This window comes from Drosophila suzukii, chromosome 2L, assembly GCF_043229965.1.
Source record: "Drosophila suzukii chromosome 2L, CBGP_Dsuzu_IsoJpt1.0, whole genome shotgun sequence".
In the NCBI taxonomy this organism is placed as follows: Eukaryota; Metazoa; Arthropoda; class Insecta; order Diptera; family Drosophilidae; genus Drosophila; species Drosophila suzukii.
The window spans coordinates 6,686,076-6,698,445 of NC_092080.1; the positions used below are offsets into that span (position 1 = coordinate 6,686,076).

At 41.5% G+C, this 12,370-nt stretch overlaps 4 protein-coding genes across 4 annotated transcripts; 1 reads left to right on the forward strand and 3 right to left on the reverse strand.

Annotated features, from left to right (window-relative positions):
- Positions 1-3,403: 3,403 nt before the first annotated feature.
- On the reverse strand, positions 3,404-4,546 carry Prosbeta4R2 (Proteasome beta4 subunit-related 2). Its single transcript, XM_017075642.4, has 2 exons — positions 4,353-4,546; positions 3,404-4,278 (listed from the first exon to the last, which is right to left on the reverse strand). Exons 1-2 carry the CDS (start codon positions 4,447-4,449, stop codon positions 3,743-3,745), a joined length of 633 nt encoding a protein of 210 aa, XP_016931131.2. The 5' UTR covers positions 4,450-4,546; the 3' UTR covers positions 3,404-3,742.
- A 362-nt stretch (positions 4,547-4,908) lies between these two features.
- On the forward strand, positions 4,909-6,203 carry LOC108008635 (odorant receptor 23a-like). The gene is made up of 2 exons (XM_017072557.4): positions 4,909-5,632; positions 5,685-6,203. Exons 1-2 carry the CDS (start codon positions 4,917-4,919, stop codon positions 6,112-6,114), a joined length of 1,146 nt encoding a protein of 381 aa, XP_016928046.3. The 5' UTR covers positions 4,909-4,916; the 3' UTR covers positions 6,115-6,203.
- A 218-nt stretch (positions 6,204-6,421) lies between these two features.
- LOC108008732 (odorant receptor 23a-like) lies at positions 6,422-7,923 on the reverse strand. The gene is made up of 2 exons (XM_017072666.4): positions 7,095-7,923; positions 6,422-7,042 (listed from the first exon to the last, which is right to left on the reverse strand). Exons 1-2 carry the CDS (start codon positions 7,808-7,810, stop codon positions 6,604-6,606), a joined length of 1,155 nt encoding a protein of 384 aa, XP_016928155.4. The 5' UTR covers positions 7,811-7,923; the 3' UTR covers positions 6,422-6,603.
- A 1,250-nt stretch (positions 7,924-9,173) lies between these two features.
- Positions 9,174-12,217, reverse strand: LOC108008937 (uncharacterized). Its single transcript, XM_017072889.4, has 4 exons — positions 11,468-12,217; positions 10,959-11,415; positions 9,698-10,461; positions 9,174-9,635 (listed from the first exon to the last, which is right to left on the reverse strand). The coding sequence occupies exons 1-4, from the start codon at positions 12,181-12,183 to the stop codon at positions 9,176-9,178; spliced, it is 2,397 nt and encodes a 798-aa protein (XP_016928378.4). The 5' UTR covers positions 12,184-12,217; the 3' UTR covers positions 9,174-9,175.
- Between the last annotated feature and the right edge of the window lie 153 nt (positions 12,218-12,370).

The following is a 12,370-nucleotide window of genomic DNA, read 5'->3' on the forward strand; positions in this document are numbered from 1 at the left end:
TTAAGCCGTAGATTTTCCGTTTTCATACCTCAAGTGGCAAAGTGGCTGCGGCTTACCTTTTCGTACCGAAAACGGCCTGGCCTTTGCCCCACAACTTCCAGATAAAAATGCATAATTAAACAGCCGAGGAACGAAAACGCAGCTGATGTCGACCGTGCCGTTCCGTTTTGGCATAAATTCGCAGCCACCGCATCATAATGTCCGCAAATCCTGGACCTTTGCAATTTTAATAAGCACTCGAGAATGAAAAGGAGTCATCTGGCCCACGGCGGCCCGGTCTTTAAGGAATTTTAATGGGCTTTGGCCGTTCGTTGGAAGGACGTAGCCGCAGTTTACCCTTTGCATATTTAATGCCTGAATTTTAATGAAAATTAAATCGAAATGCTTGTCGCCGGGCCACCGACACCTGTGCCACCGTCGTCTACGCATCTGCGATTTATATTTAATCCTTTCGGGCCGCTCCACGGGTCCTGCTGCTCCTCCTGATCCTTCCACCGGCTGCATATGCCTCTGGTTTTGGCCCCAAACAAATGGCAAATGGCCGCGGGCGGCAAATAAAACATGGCCCACTGATTGATGACTTTGACTTTTGGCCATAATTTATCATAGATACCAGCCAGTCAGCCAGCGGGCCATTGTTTGGTTCTTGTCAATGCCGGCGAGAAAAACAGCAGATTCAGCACCTACACTGGGAGAAGAAGGAAGGTTTTGAAGAAAAAGAAAGAAGTTATATATATATTTAGTTACGGTTAAGCAAAAAAAGATTTCCTACAACTTGAAAATATATTTTGTAAGGATTTTCACACTTTCATTTTATTTTTGCAATTCTTTTGTTTCAAACATTGGGGTTTCGAGCCGGATATTCAACGTATTTTTATCTTTTTAAGATATTCTGAAAATTTAAAATATTATAAATTCATTTTAAAATTCATTCTTTTAAATAAAAAATCATAAAAAAGACTTCTTACGACTCGACGGTCAGCGAAAAAATATTTTTTCCAGATTTTCAAACTTAAATTTTGTTGTTTGTAATTCGTATATTCCAAAGATGGGTCCTTCGAGACGGATAGTTAAAGTATGTTTATCCTTTTGAGACAATTCAAAATAATATATTTTATTTATAATACATTTTCTTTTATTTTAAAAATGGATATTGAAACTAAATTGAAACCTATCATAATACGATCTTTTAAGTAGATAACGATTTGTGTAAAATCCTGTAGAATTTTCTTAAGTGGACCCTGCAAAACATTGCCGGCGGCAACAGATGACGCTCGTTCTGTTGAAAAATGTGAAGGAAAGTGTCATAAGCGAAGAAGGCTGAGCAGTCGAGCAGCCGAGGCCGAAAAACTAATTGCAGCAAATAATAAAAACTAATAGGCTGTCGAAAAAGGCAACTAACCCAGGCCACGGCCCCCGAGGCCATGAGAAATGACGGCGAGGAAAACTGCAAGGATCATCATCATGAATCATCATCAGAGTCGTCACGGCAAATAGCAAACAGCGAGACAGTCGGATGAAGCGACTCCGAAGATGCGAGAAAGTTAATGTCCTGTCAGGAAGTCGCTGCCTCGTTGCGCCCTTAAACGTCACAAATTGCCGGTTGAAATGGTCGTGTGGGGGTGGTAAATATGGGAGTGACTCGGGGGTTACATGCACATTATCTCTCTCCCTCTTCCCCCCAAAAGTTATTTCTCTACAAGGATGTGAATATATTTCACAGCTTCAGGTGGGAGAAAAAAAACAGGTGAGACTGAGACAGGTGTCCTGAGACAGGCGCGTTCATTTGAGACGCTCACATGTCAAAAGTTTTGTGCAAAAAACTTCCCACTGCCATGGGTAAACTTGAAAGAAATAACAAGGGATAGCCGTAAAAATAACTGATTACATTTGGTTGCTTTTCAGCTCATGAGTTTTATTAGTTTTCACATAAATCAATTAAATTTCAATCAGCGTTATGCATGACAAGATTGATAAATATTATTTGAACTTTGTTTTTTGACCATTACATAAATTGCTAATTAATTTCTAATGGCATGCATTTTACGTGCTAAGCATGTTAAGTGCTGCAGCACAAAAAAATAAAATAAAACAAATATTTAAATTGGTTTTTGATATAGATACACAAATATATAAAGAGGATTTGGTTTGGCATAGTTAATAAATATTCCAAAAATAATATTTAAATATACAGAGGACACATACGAGTATAATAAGGTAAGGGGTATAAAATCGCAAATTTGGGTAGCAAATCGGTTTATTAAAAACTTTATGGTATATTTGCAGAAAGAAAGAATCGTTTTTAAAGTCTTTCTCATCTCAAATCAGGTATCCTAGACCGCTGCCTTTTCCTTTGTCATTGTTGACTTTTCACGGTTCCGATCACTGCAAGTGGGTATGCCACTCAATTGGCGATACTTTGTCATGTGCGGCCAATTAGCAATGGCAACTGCCACGGCTGGCAGACAAACAAAACCCGCTGACTGGCATAGAAAACCAGGAAAATGCCGTCAGGACAGCTCGAAAAACCCTCCACTCAGAGACCTCAACTAAGCAACGAACAATGCAGTGCATTTTTGCAGCAATCTGTGCTCATTTTTATGAGTTCTGCTGACGACTCCTCATACCCAGCCCCATTCCCATCCCCATCCCCACTTCTCAAAATCCAAACCAACGACATCCTGACGGACTGCTGTTCAAATGGGAAATAGAGACATGTTGGCTTTTCTGCTTCCGATTCGCAACCGTCGACATTTTATATATGTGAAGTGTCCACTTGGAGAAAAATCAGGATCACTGTTTGATTTGCATTTAATATTATTTAAATTTTAAAATTTTGTTGAAATAAAATAAGTTTGAAAGTATTTTACAAACTACTGGTTAAGTTAAAATAGAAACATCTGAAATTTACAAAAATTTATTTTAAAAAGATTTTTAAACAAGAAACATTTGCTGCTCCGCTAGACCTCTGCCGCAACACATACAGTGTAGAACAGCTGTCGGGACACACTCATTGATGATGTGCCCGTTGCCATTTTCAAACACATATACGTAAAAACAAAATTTTATTGTGATTTTAAACCATATCATGCATTGAAAATCATAGGTAACATATATAATGCGGCAAATTTTTATTTGAACCATACGTACACCAATATTACCTATGTCAGTCATTCGATAATAAACATAATTTTTCAAAATCTTAAAATATTAAAAGATTTTATCTTGCCAGTGGCGGATACAGTATTTGATTTGGGGGGTATGAGGTACATTTTTTGAGGCATTATTTTTGAATACTACGGGTATTTTTACCTGAATCGGGAAACCTGTCGTATAAATGTGAAATAATCCTATGATTTAAATTATCAAAGGTTTTGAACTTTGAAATAATCTTTATTAGGATTCATATTCTTTTCCATTACATTTTTTTCGAGTGCAACTTTTGTCGTTGTTGCGCAAACAAACACAGAGCCACCCACATCCAGACAGATGGCTCCCATGGAGAACAAGAGCTGGCCACATATGCTAATACACGGAGGCAGTCGACCATGGCATGTAGCAGCCACCCGGCTAACCCGACTTACCCTCCTCCCGACCACTCAAATCCAAACCGGTCACGTCGACTAATCCCTGGGAAATTGTTCAAGCATCGCAGCGAAAGTTTGCCGAAAAACCATGGGCTCAATTATTAGATATTAGAGGATGTTGTAAAGTACGAACTAGGTTTTTAATGTTTCCAGCTCTACCAACTCAGGCTGATCGACTCCTTGCTCAAGGATCCCGGATTGATGGCCTCCATCTTGCACATTCCCTTGCCGTCCACGACGTATACCTCGAAGTTTCGCTGGTTGATGATCAGGCGCCTCTGGATCTCCAGGACGCACTTCCTCATCAGGGAATAGGCATCCGCTTGACTGATCTTCGAGTGCCAGAATCTCTGCAGGATGCTGCCGCAGAACATGCTGCCCCATCCATGACCTGCATGATTGATGGACTGCGCTGCACCATAGGTGTCAATGTAGTGGAGGTCAGGACCTTCGGTGGCATCGTATCCTGCCAGCAGCATGGCCACCTGGTACCTGGTATTAGTCCTGATGTAATCCGCCAGCGTCTTCCGTGTGAAATGGGCCGCTGCCTTGGCACTCAGGTGATAGCCGTGGGCAATCTTGTACAGGTGCATGTTCTTCGAGATGAAGTCCGTGAACTGAATGGAATCGCCACCATCGCCCACCATGGCCATCATGTTGAAGTCCGAGAGGCGGTGTATTTTTGACTGATCTAAAGGTAAAGTGGTTTTATTACACATATAATGAACATACATGACTTTCAATCAACTTTTTAAACTTATTTACCATCCTTCATGAAGACTAGGGATTTGGCCTGCATTGTATCCGAGGCTAGCATCACAAAGTCGGTCCCCTTGATCCCCAAAATAGTCTCCATCGCCATGGTAACAACAAATTTGATTTAACTTATATTTCTACTAATGTGTATTGAGACTTTTTGTGTTCAAAGTTATTATGTAAGTGATTGTGAGTAAAAACAAATGGCTACTGTTATTCCGAGTTTTTAGAAACTTGATGTCGACAAGCTATCAGACATCTGGTCATTGGGGTGCATCTGGTAGTTGTTTTAAAACCTTCTATGCATTTTGTGTAATTAGCCACGGCTAAATAAATCATAGTCGTAGGGAAGGAGGTCGATCGTTTGCTACAAAAACTAAAAATATCCAGCACTTAACCAAAAATTATAAAAGTAAAGGTGTTCTTGTTCCCAAGTTTTGCCAATGGTGCCCCAAGATAATGATTTAATTGCCAATTCAAAACTCGATACTAGTGGCAACTGGCATACAGGTGCTTCAAAATAGCCAACCACCTGTCAAAATTCAGTCAGTAAAAGGACAGGAACCAGACAGGATGAAACTCAGCAAGATCTTTGGGATTAACTATTTTCGGTACCAGTTGCTAGCCTGGCGAGTTTGTGGAGCCCTGCATTTCAGCGAGGGTAACTACTGTAGTTGGGCGACGGTTGCTTGCATCGTTATGTTTCTTCCGGGGCCCATGTTATTGGGGGCACTTTTTAGCCACGATGAGCCCTTGGAAACTAACTACAAATTCAGCATGACTATCACAACACTGTCAAATTTCGTAAAGTTTTCTTTGTACGTGACACAACTAACCAATCTGCTCGACATTCAGAAACGCATTGCCCAGCTGGACGCCCGGGTTTCTGGAAAGGATCAGATAGTACGGCGTGAAAACATGTTCGAGCACACTCAGAGAATTTCTAAGCTGTTTCTGATCACATATGTCGTTCTGTCTATTTTCGCTGGGGTTCCTTTTATCTTCGAAAGAGAGCGGAGCTTGCCTTTTCGCATGTGGTTTCCTTTTGACTGGAAAAAATCAAACTCTGCCTTTATTGGAGCTTTGACTTTCCAAGAGATCGCAATTTTCTGTCAACTTGTCCAGAATTACCCAGGTGACTCCTTTCCGCCCCTAGCGTTGTTTGTGGTTTCCGAGCAATGTCAGTTGCTGATCCTAAGGATCTCCAAAATTGGATATGGGTCAAGGAATCTAAAGAAGAATGAACAGGATCTTGTCAACTGCATCAAGGACCAAAACACACTCTACAGGTATGTATCTACCAGTTTTCTCTATACTTGTAATATTTATAATTCTTTTCAGCTTACTGGAATTGATACAATCCATGATTTCCTTACCCATGATGATGCAGTTCTTAATTATTGGCATTAATACCGCAGTGACCATGTTTGGCCTGATATTCTATGTGGAGTCATTATCAGATCGCATCTTCTATGTGTGCTTTCTGTTGGGCCTCACATTGCAGACTTTCCCACTTTGTTATTATGGAACCAAGGTGCAGGAGAGCTTTGAGGATCTCCACTACGCAGTATTCTGCAGCAACTGGGTGGACCAGAGCGCCACCTATCGGGGATATATGCTGATCCTCTCGGAGCGCACCAAGCGACAGCAGATCCTCCTCGCCGGCAACCTGGTGCCCATTCACTTGAGCACCTTTGTGGCCTGTTGCAAGGGAGCCTACTCCTTTTTCACCCTGATGGCAGACCGAGATGGCCAGGGTTCTTTTTTGTAAACGGGACCATCCAACTCATGTTTTATATCAATAAATGAAGTAGTTCTCCTGCACAAGAACAGATCAACGAGCACACAATACTCACTGTATTTACCGCATTAAATTGGAATTTTTTAATAAAAATTAATAATCAAACGCTATTAATTTTGTTATGTCACGTAGATATCAGTGCTTTGAGCTGCATTGTATCCAATGCGAGCATTACAAAGTCGGTTCCCTTGATCACCAAAATAGTTGCCGTTGCCATTGGAATCAATTATTTTATTTATCTTTTGCTTCCGCCGTAAAATAAGTGTATGGAAATTGTGAAATCAATTGACTACGGTTTTTTTGTTCTTCAATTTTTAAATCAAATAGTTCTGGATCTTTAGTTTAACAATTTATTCCCTACATTTGATTAAATTACATATCATGACCATGTTTCGTTTAAATATTAGGTGCTTATACAAGCTATTTGTGGGTTATTCTTGCTTTAATGAAGATTGAGAGTTAAGTCCTCCGGTTTAGGGAGCCCTGGCCCTCTCGGTCGGCCATCAGGGTAAAAAAGGAGTAGGCTCCCTTGCAACAGGCCACAAAGGTGCTCAAGTTGATGGGCACCAGGTTGCCGGCGAGGAGGATCTGCTGTCGCTTGGTGCGCTCCGAGAGGATCAGCATATATCCCCGATAGGTGGCGCTCTGGTCTACCCAGTTGCTGCAGAATACCGCGTAGTGGAGCTCCTCAAAGCTTTCCTGCACCTTGGTTCCATAATAACAAAGTGGGAAAGTCTGCAAAGTGAGGCCCAACAGAAAGCACACATAAAAGATGCGATCCGATATGGCCTCCACATAGAATATTAGTCCAAACAAGGTCACTGCGGTGTTAATGCCAATAACTAAGAACTGTATCATCATGGGTAAGGAAATCATGGATTGAATCAATTCCAGTAAGCTAAAAAAAGTTAAAAATATAAAACAAATATAAAAACTGGCAGAGACAATACCTGTAGAGCGTAATTTGGTCCTCGATGCAGTTGACAAGATCCTGTTCATTCTTCTTCAGATTCTTTGAGCCATAACCAATTTTGGAGATCCTTAGGATCAACAACTGACATTGCTCGGAAACCAGGTACAATGCTACGGGCGGAAAGGAGTCCCCAGAAAAATTATGCAGGATTTGAACAAAAAGTCCAACAAGCTGGAAGACCAAAGCTCCGATATAGGCAGCCAGTGATTTTTTCCAGTCAAACGGAAACCACATGAGCAGCGGCAAGCTGCGCTCGCTTTTGAAAAGAAAGGATCCCGAAGCATTGAGGAACCCTAAGCCATAGGGAACCAGGAAAATCATAGTTAGCCTTTGCAAATGCCTGGACATTATCCTATGCCGGATAACCTGATCCTCCCCAGAAACCCGGGATTCCAAGTGATTGATAATCCTCCGGACGTCAACCAACTTATTTAGCTGCGGTAGGTACATCAAAAACTTAAGAAGAGTGGAAAGCGATGTGATCGCCAGGGCGAAATTGAAGATGTTATCCATCGGATCTTCAAAGCTGAATATAGCTTTTAGAAGCATGGGCGTCTGCAGGAACGTGAAAATGTTCAAGCCCATCGCCCAACTCCAGTAGTTTCCCTTGCAGAGATCGAGGGCACCACAAATTCGCCAGACTAGCAACTGGTAACGAAAATAGTCAATCCCAAGGATCTTGGTGAGTTCCATCCTGTCTGGATTTTTTCTTTCACTGACTGAGTTTTGGCAGGTGGCTGGCTGTTTTATACCACCTTACTTTGCCAGTTGCTCAATTAGCCACGAGTTATAAATAGGCAAATTATATAATTATCTTGGGGTAGAAAGAAGGCCGAATGAATTACTATCAACGGCATCATTGCCAAAACTTGGGAAAGAGGACACCTTTACTTTTATAATTTTTTGTTAAAAGTTTTCCATTTATAGTTTTTTTGTAGCAAGTGGTGATATAAATATATTGGACCTTTAAACCTATGATAAAGATTTATTTTGCCATTGCCAATTACAAAAATTGCAAAGAAGGATACAATGAAGACCAAATCGCTGATATGGGTAGATTACTTCTATCCAAATTGAGAACGGTTTTTGTCGACTCCATAACTCATAATTTCGGCTATGGAACTTCAATGAATTGAACATTAAAATAATAGCGGTTGTATTAATTTAGAATATTCAAGTTTAGTACGCATATTAATCAACATTTAAATTTTGTATGATTACTGGTCTATTCTGGTGCAGGGGTACTATTTATACCCGTTACTCGTAGAGTAAAAGGGTATACTAGATTCGTCGGAAAGTATGTAACAGGCAGAAGGAAGCGTTTCCGACCCCATACAGTATATATATTCTTGATCAGGATCACTAGCCGAGTCGATCTAGCCATGTCCGTCTGTCCGTCTGTCCGTCTGTCCGGATGAACGCTGAGATCTCGGAAACTATGAGAGCTAGGCTATTGAGATTTGGCGTGCAGATTCCTGAGCTTCTTACGCAGCGCAAGTTTGTTTCAGTAGACTGCCACGCCCACTGTAACGCCCACAAACCGCCCAAAACTGTGGCTCCTACAGTTTTGATGCTAGAATCAAAATTTTAACGGAAATGTAATGTTCTCATCAATACCTATCGATTGACCCAAAAAAAAGTTTGCCACGCCCACTTTAACGCCCATAAACCGCGAAAACCTGTGACGCCCACAATTTTTATGCTAGATAAAAAATTTTAACTGAAATGTACTCGTCTCGTCATTACCTATCGATTGACTCAAAAAAAAGTTTGCCACGCCCACTTTAACGCCCACAAACCGCAAAAACCTGTGACGCCCACAATTTTCATGCTAGTTAAAAAATTTTAACTGAAATGTATTGGTCTCGTCGATACCTATCGATTGATCCAAAAAAAATTTGCCACGCCCACTCTAACGCCCATAACGCTTAAATCTGTATACCGCCGGTAGGTGGCGCATTTTAATCTCGCTTTGCTGCTTGCATATCTCCATTTAGCTGAGTAACGGGTATCTGATAGTCGAGGTACTCGACTATAGCGTTCCTCCTTGTTTATTTATTAAAATGAAACTTTAGTTGGATGGTCCCGTTTACTAAAAAAACCCTGTCCGTCTCGGTCGGCCATCAGGGTGAAAAAGGAGTAGGCCCCCTTGCAACAGGCCACAAAGGTGCTCAAGTGAATGGGCACCAGATTGCCGGCGAAGAGGATCTGCTGTCGCTTTGTGCGCTCCGAAAGGATCAGCATATATCCCCGATAGGTGGCGCTCTGGTCCACCCAGTTGCTGCAGAATACTGCGTAGTGGAGATCCTCAAAGCTTTCCTGCACCTTGGATCCATAGTAGCACAGTGGATATGTCTGCAGTGTGATAGCCAACAGAAAGCACACATAGAAGATGCGATCCGATAAGGCCTCCACATAGAATATCAGTCCAAACAAGGTCACTGCGGTATTTATGCCAATAACTAGGAACTGCACCATCACGGGATAGGAAATCATGGCTTGAATCAATTCTAGTAAGCTTAGAAGAATTAAAAATATTCTACATAATATATAAGTATACAATAACTGGCAGAGACATACCTGTAGAGCGTAATTTGGTCCTCGATGCAGTTGACAAGATCCTGTTCATTCTTCTTCAGATTCTTTGAGCCATATCCAATTTTGGAAATCCTTAGGATCAGCAAATGACATTGCTCGGAAACGGAAAACAATACAAGGGGCGGAAAGGAGTCCCCAGAAAAATTATGCAGGATTTGAACAAAAAGTCCAACAAGCTGGAAGACCAAAGCTCCGATATAGGCAGCCAGAGATTTTTTCCAGTCAAACGGAAACCACATGAGCAGCGGCAAACTGCGCTCACTTTTAAAAAGAAAGGATCCCGAAGAGTTGACGAACACTATGCCATAGGTTACCAGGAAAATCATAGTTAGCCTTTGCAAATGCCTGGACATTATCCTATGCCGGATAACCTGATCCTCCCCAGAAACCCGGGATTCCAAGTGATTGATAATCCTCCGGACGTCAACCAACTTATTTAGCTGCGGTAGGTACATCAAAAACTTAAGAAGAGTGGAAAGCGATGTGATCGCGAGGGTGAAGTTGAAGATATTATTCATCGGATCTTCAAAGCTGAATATAGCTTTTAAAAGCATGGGCGTCTGCAGGAACGTAAAAATGTTCAAGACCATCGCCCAACTCCAGTAATTTCCTTTGCAGAGATCGAGGGCACCACAAATTCGCCAGACTAGCAACTGGTAACGAAAATAGTCAATCCCATGGATCTTGGTGAGTTCCATCCTGTCTGGTTTTTTTCTTTCACTGACTGAGTTTTGGCAGGTGCCTGGCTGTTTTATACCACCTTACTTTGCCAGTTGCTCAATTAGCCACGAGTTATAAATTGGCAAATTATATCATTATCTTGGGGTAGAAAGAAGGTCGAATGCAATACTATCAACGGCATCATTGCCAAAACTTGGGAAAAGGGACACATTTACTTTTATAATTGTTTGTTTAAAGTTATCCACTTATAACACACTTTATTGCAGCAAATGGTGCTAGTAATATATTGGACCTTAAAACCGATGATAAAGATTTCATTTACAATTGCTAATTACACAAATTGCACAGAAGGAGGTATATTACTTCTATCCAAATTGATAACTGTTTTCGTCGACTCAAATTCATAATTTCGGCTACTGAACTCCAAAGAATTGAACATAAAAATAATAGCGTTAAGATTTATTTAGAATATTCAAATCTAATACGTTTATTAACCAACATTTAAATTGTGTGTGCTTATTGGTCTGTGCTGGTGCATACTTTATTAAAATTGTATTTATTTAAATGAAACTTGAGTTGGGTGGTCCCGTTTACTAAAAAAACCCTGGCCATCTCGGTCGGCCATCAGGGTGAAAAAGGAGTAGGCCCCCTTGCAACAGGCCACAAAGGTGCTCAAGTGAATGGGAACCAGGTTGCCGGCGAGAAGGATCTGCTGTCGCTTGGTGCGCTCCGAGAGGATCAGCATATATCCCCGATAGGTGGCGCTCTGGTCCACCCAGTTGCTGCAGAATACCGCGTAGTGGAGCTCCTCAAAGCTTTCCTGCACCTTGGATCCATAGTAGCACAGTGGATATGTCTGCAGTGTGATAGCCAACAGAAAGCACACGTAGAAAAGGCGATCCGACAAGGTATTCACATAAAATATCAGGCCAAACAAGACAACTGCGATATTAACGCCAATAACTAAGAACTGTATCATCATGGGTAAGGAAATCATGGTGTGGATCAATTCAAGTATGCTGAGAAGAATTAGGAATATTAAAAGTATAGAGAAAACTTGTAGAGACATACCTGTAAAGTGTGTTTTGGTCCTCGATGCAGTTGACAAGATCCTGTTCATTCTTCTTCAGATTCGCTGAGCCATATCCAATTTTGGAGATCCTTAGGATCAACAACTGACATTGCTCGGAAACCAGGTACAATGCTACGGGCGGAAAGGAATCACCTGGATAGTTCTGGAGAGCTTGAGAGAGAATTGCGATCTCTTGAAAAACTAAATCTCCAAAATAGGCAATGTTTGATTTTTTCCAGTCAAAGGGAAACCACATGGGAAAAGGCAAGCTGCGCTCCCTCTCAAAGATAAAAAGAACCCCAGAGCAAATAGATAGAATAGCATATGTGATCAAAAACAGCTGAGAAATCCTCTGTATGTGGTTGGACATGTTTTCACGCCGGAGTACCTGATCCTTCCCAGAAACCCGGGCGTCCAGCTTTGCAATGAGCTTCTGAATGTCGAGCAGCTTGGTTAGTTGTGTCACGTACAAAGAAAACTTTACGAAATTTGACATTGTTGTGATGGTCGTGCAGAAGTTGTAGTTAGTTTCCAAGGGATCTTCGTGGCTAAACAGTACTCCCAATAACATGGGCCCCGGCAGGAACATAACGATGCAAGCAACCGTCGCCCAACTGCAAAAGTTACGCTCGCTGAGATGCAGGGCTCCACAAATTCGCCAGGCTAGCAACTGGCACCGAAAGTAGTCAATCCCGGAAATCTTGCTGAGTTTCATCCTGTCTGGCTCCTGTTCTTTTACTGACTGGGTTTTCACAGATGGTAAGCCATTTTATAGCACCTTACTATGCCAGCTGCACAATTAGCCACGAGTTATTAGTTGGCAAATTAAATCATTAACTTGGGGTAGAACGAAGGTTGGATTTTATTCTATCAATGGCCCCTTGTAATCGCCAAAACTTGGG